The 4,622-nt window shown below is 36.5% G+C and overlaps 1 protein-coding gene across 2 annotated transcripts; it reads left to right on the top strand.

The window, feature by feature from the left end:
- On the top strand, positions 1-4,207 carry LOC105171029 (uncharacterized). Of its 2 annotated transcripts, XM_011092024.3 has the most exons (10): positions 1-237; positions 344-415; positions 524-616; positions 1,360-1,441; positions 1,542-1,598; positions 2,203-2,267; positions 2,346-2,441; positions 2,590-2,676; positions 2,764-2,844; positions 2,951-4,207. In XM_011092024.3, the coding sequence occupies exons 1-10, from the start codon at positions 139-141 to the stop codon at positions 3,710-3,712; spliced, it is 1,494 nt and encodes a 497-aa protein (XP_011090326.1). In that variant the 5' UTR covers positions 1-138; the 3' UTR covers positions 3,713-4,207. The 2 variants fall into 2 exon arrangements, with proteins under 2 accessions (XP_011090326.1, XP_020552223.1); XM_020696564.2 differs by lacking the exons at positions 1-237; positions 344-415; positions 524-616 and adding an exon at positions 1,118-1,189.
- Positions 4,208-4,622: the final 415 nt, after the last annotated feature.

The raw sequence follows: 4,622 nt of genomic DNA, 5'->3' as shown, positions 1-4,622 counted from the left end.
TGGATATTAGAAAAGTTGTTCGGGCGCTATCAAGTAATACCATAAGCACCATGAACCCTAAATCCCTATTTAACCGTCACTGCCAACATTAGGGTTTTAGCAAAGTAGAGAAAACCCTAATCAAATTTCTATGAGACCATGACAGTGCTGAGCTCGAAGAAAATCTTGCAAGAGAAAAATGCGAGCGACGCCGACTCCATAACCTCTCTAACCCTTACCCACAAAGCCCTCTCTGATGTAATGCATTTGTCTGTATTTTTCTTTATAAAAATCCAATATAAGTTCTATTCTTTTTGGTGCATTTGCTGAAATTTTGGTTTTTTTATGGGGTTTAATTTAATAGGTTTCATGCTTGAGCGAATTCAAGAATTTGGAAAGGCTGGACCTGGGCTTCAATAATTTGACTTCACTTGAGGTAGTAAGATACACTAGCAGTTGTTGTACTCCAAAATTGTGTAAAGATGCTCTTTTTTTTTTTCGGGAAGGTTGCTCTTTTGATGTGTATTTTTCTGGAATTCTTTAGGGTTTGAAGTCATGTATGAATTTGAAGTGGCTATCAGTTGTGCAGAACAAGCTTCAGAGCTTGAAAGGCATCGAAGGCCTCACTAAACTCACTGTAAGTAGAAAAATGATGCCGCCATCATACTGCTTCCATCCTTGTTACTTTCCATTGTAGGTCATTGAAACTGAATTTGCACTTTCTTTGGACAGTCTGTTACAAAAATCTGAACTTTTCACTTTTTTCTGACATTTCTTCTTACTGGGGCTAGTAGCCTTTCCAGTCATTATTCGAAGGTATGAAGTTCCTTGATCATAATTAAATTGACCTTATTGAACTTGCGGAGGAATAAAATATTTCACTAGTGGTTTCTGCTGCAAGTGGCCTTAAAAATTGGAATTTCATATTTCTGATTTTGTAGTCGTATTTGTTTCTACAGTGCTTCAATGGCGTATTCCTTTGCAATCTGCTGTAGCCTCTTTTTGTCATCTCGAAGTTGTGTATTATTAATTATATCCTTCACTGTAGGCAGTAATGTTATTTCCAACTATCCTAAAATTCATTAAATACTCTCTTAACTTATGATATCACAATTCAGGTTATTTGTATGGATCACCCTGTATAGACCTGTGAGGTTCTGAGCAAGGGATATTTGAAACAATTGCTTGCTCACACTCAATGAGCAGGAAGGTTGATTTGACTTGAATCCTGGACCTGTTCTTTAAGCCTACCAGATTGATTTCATCATATCTCTTATGATTTGACTTCGTTAGCTTTATTGGCAAATTGGGTTTTAACTATGGTTTTGTACTGAAATATGATCTGAAGTATTCTAATGTTCTAGTTATGTTCTGGTTCAGGTATTAAATGCTGGAAAAAACAAGCTTAAATCAATGGATGAGGTCAAATCTCTTGCAAGCTTGCGTGCATTGATTTTGAATGGTAGGTCCTTGGAGTAGCAAGTGCATGCCTCGGGTAAGTAGCATTGCTTTAAGGGTGTCCACCATACTCTTACTGATCTTTGTTTCTCTTCCTCTTGCAGACAATGACATTAGTTCAGTTTGCAAGCTTGATCAGATGAAAGAGTTGAACACTCTAGGTACATGTCCCTGAATAGCAAATGAAACTTTGAGACTTAATGTAATGTTTATGCTTAAGTATAAAGTGAGGCCCATTTGGTAATCCAGTTTGTTACTTGTAAGATAAAACACTGAGAAATTTGCATAAAAACCAACAAAAATATTTATCAAACCTGTTTTTCAGTTTTTATTTGTGTTATGACAACAGAAAAACACGAAATAATCTGGTTACTAACATGGGCCTACTTTTTACCATGTCTTTGTGGATATGCCTATCTTTGTATGTATTCAGTGTATGCCAAACTCTCTTATCATTGAATAAGGTTTTCTCACAAGCTTGGAGTCCTTTTCTCTTTCCTGTTGGGTATACAAAGGATAAGTTATATTGATATTTGAAAGGCATAAGATGATTGCTTGAAAAGAACAAGTTGCCTGTTTGAAGAATCCTATTCTTCAAAAGCCTTTGAAGGGAATTTTATTTCCTGGTAATTCAACAAGTACCACAAAGGCCAATGAATTGTTTAGTTTTCATACGTATATATTAGAGTTTACTGGTTATAGTCTAAATCAGCTTATGATATTTGAGTTTAAATACAGTTTCTCCTACTAATCATAATTATGCAGTTCTTTCCAGGAATCCTATCAGTTCACTTGGTGACTCTTTGGTCAAACTGAAATCAATCACCAAAGTAGGCTCTTGATTTAATTTTTACACTTTCAAATCAGTTTGATGATATGAGGGATCTTATTGCCACTCACTGTCACAGCTCTCCCTTTCTAACTGCCAACTGCAAACGGTTGATTCATCCCTGAAATCCTGCCTAGAGTTAAAAGAGCTTCGCTTAGCACATAATGAGATCATGGTATGATGTAATACCTATTTATGAAGTATTTTGACTGTAGGCATTCTAGAACGTGTTTCTCAGCCCTTTGTCATTCTTTTGGTCTTCAAATGTGCTTCCTTTTCCTTCTTTTCCTCATTGATGCTACTAATTCTTGATCCTCCTTCAGATTATTCCTAGTGAGTTTGGACGTCTAGTGAAACTTCAGAATCTAGACATGGGAAACAACTTGATTACCAACAGGTCCAATATCAAGGTAACAGATTTTTATCGGTAATCTTATTTACCTCTGTTTTAAAATGATATGCCCTTCACTGGTCTTGGTTCCCTTATTGCATGTCAGGTGCTCTCTTCATTAGTTAATTTGAGGAATTTGAATCTACAAGGGAACCCCATTGCTGAAAAGGAAAATTTACTGAAGAAAGTAAGTCTATTGCGGTAATACTGTTTCTCCATATATAAGGGAACTACCGAACTTTTGAAATGACAACATAAAACAACGCTTACAATCTAGAACAATGCTTCTGCAGGTGAAAAAACTATTGCCAAATTTGCACGTGTTTAATGCCAGACCAATTGACAAAATTGTTGGAAAAGAAATGCATGAAAAAGTTGATGACTTCTCTTTTGAGGCAGATAATAAGTTAGCTCTTCGGAGTGAGACCAACATAGATCAGTCGTCGAGAAACAAGAATCCAAGCAAAACTCCTCCTTTGAGTGAAAGCATGGATAATAATCTTAATAGTGCTGGGGATCTGGGCTCTCGAAAGAAGAGGAAAGAACTACTGGTTGAAAAAGGTGTAGATTCTGTAGAGAATACCAACTTCACAGAAAAGAAAAAGAAGACAAAAGTGAAGTTGCAACAGAATGAAAACAATAATGCAGAAAGTCTGAATTTGACTCCTGAAGAAGCAAAGAAATCAAAGCATAAGAAACAAAAATCAAACCAAGTTGCTGAGGAGCTTGATGTTGGGTTGGACAGGATTGCAACAGGTAAAGAACCTGATAAGAAATCACACAAAAAGACCAAAGGAGATACGGTGAATATCATTGACAGTGCAGAAACTCCATTTACGGATCTTTTTGTGACTGATGCTCCTGAGGATCTCCACGAGATAGCTGACAAGAAGTTAGATCTTAAAACTAGTCATGATGTCCATGTAACCACTGGATTGGTTACTCTTCCAGCCAAGAAAAAGAAGAAGAGGAAGCGAGTTGATCCGGCGGCTCTTGAGTTGTCACAGGTTGATGAAATTGGATTGGGTGGGCCATCAGCTTGGGATGATATTTAACTGGTCATGCGATATTGGGCTGCAATTGGATGACCATTGCTTCCCAGAAAAACATATGCTGGATAATTCTCTCTGAGGCTCATGTTTTTTTCGCAGTCTCTAAAACCTTATTTCTCACTTGAACCCTAAAGATTCTCCGGAATTTTGAAGAACTCATCTGTTCTCGCGTAGTCGTGCTTGTTCTGATTAGTACAGCAACAATTTTAGCGTCTCCATTCTGAGTGTAAGGTTGCAAGCTGAGCTGATGATGGCAGGAAATGCAGAAGCGTATATCTTTTGTCCTGCTTAGGAATATATTGAGTAAGATTTGGAATCATTTAAGCGAAACTCGATTTCTTCAGTATATGTTTCTATCATAATGGAATTCATGTTTGTACCAGGTAATGGTAAACTCTTAAATTGAGTGCTGGAAACCATGCAGCAATGCTATTGTTATTACAGAACAGAAAATTTGGTCAAAATTTTTTATGGTATCTAGGGGTTGAGTATTAACTATTCTTGTGTTCGTCTGAAGAATCAAATGGAATTCGCTTGAGCATCCAAAAACCAATGTGGTCTTTTTGGTAACGTAGTTAACTAATATTAAGAATTTACTTCACTGCTCATTCAGTCTTGAGCAGTCATGTCTAAGTTTTTGGGTTTTGTGCCCTTATCCCGTCAGCAATTTCTACACTGATTTACTTGTTGATTTTGCTTGATTATATAGTGCTTCATCCGGTTTCAGAATTAATGGAAACATACTTGAGATTCATCACTCATCCCCTGAAATTTGCGGCGGACTCATCTCGCGTATTCATTCGAAATATTTCAAGATTAATATATTTTCCAAATCCTTTTTCGCATGTTTATTTATGAAACACTTTTTGGTTGGATATGCGGTTATCTTAACAATTATCATTACATTTTTATC

The sequence above is a fragment of the Sesamum indicum genome, linkage group LG9, assembly GCF_026168435.1.
Source record: "Sesamum indicum cultivar Baizhima isolate 11 linkage group LG9, ASM2616843v1, whole genome shotgun sequence".
Classification (NCBI taxonomy): domain Eukaryota; kingdom Viridiplantae; phylum Streptophyta; class Magnoliopsida; order Lamiales; family Pedaliaceae; genus Sesamum; species Sesamum indicum.
This window is presented reverse-complemented; position numbering and strand designations above follow the sequence as displayed.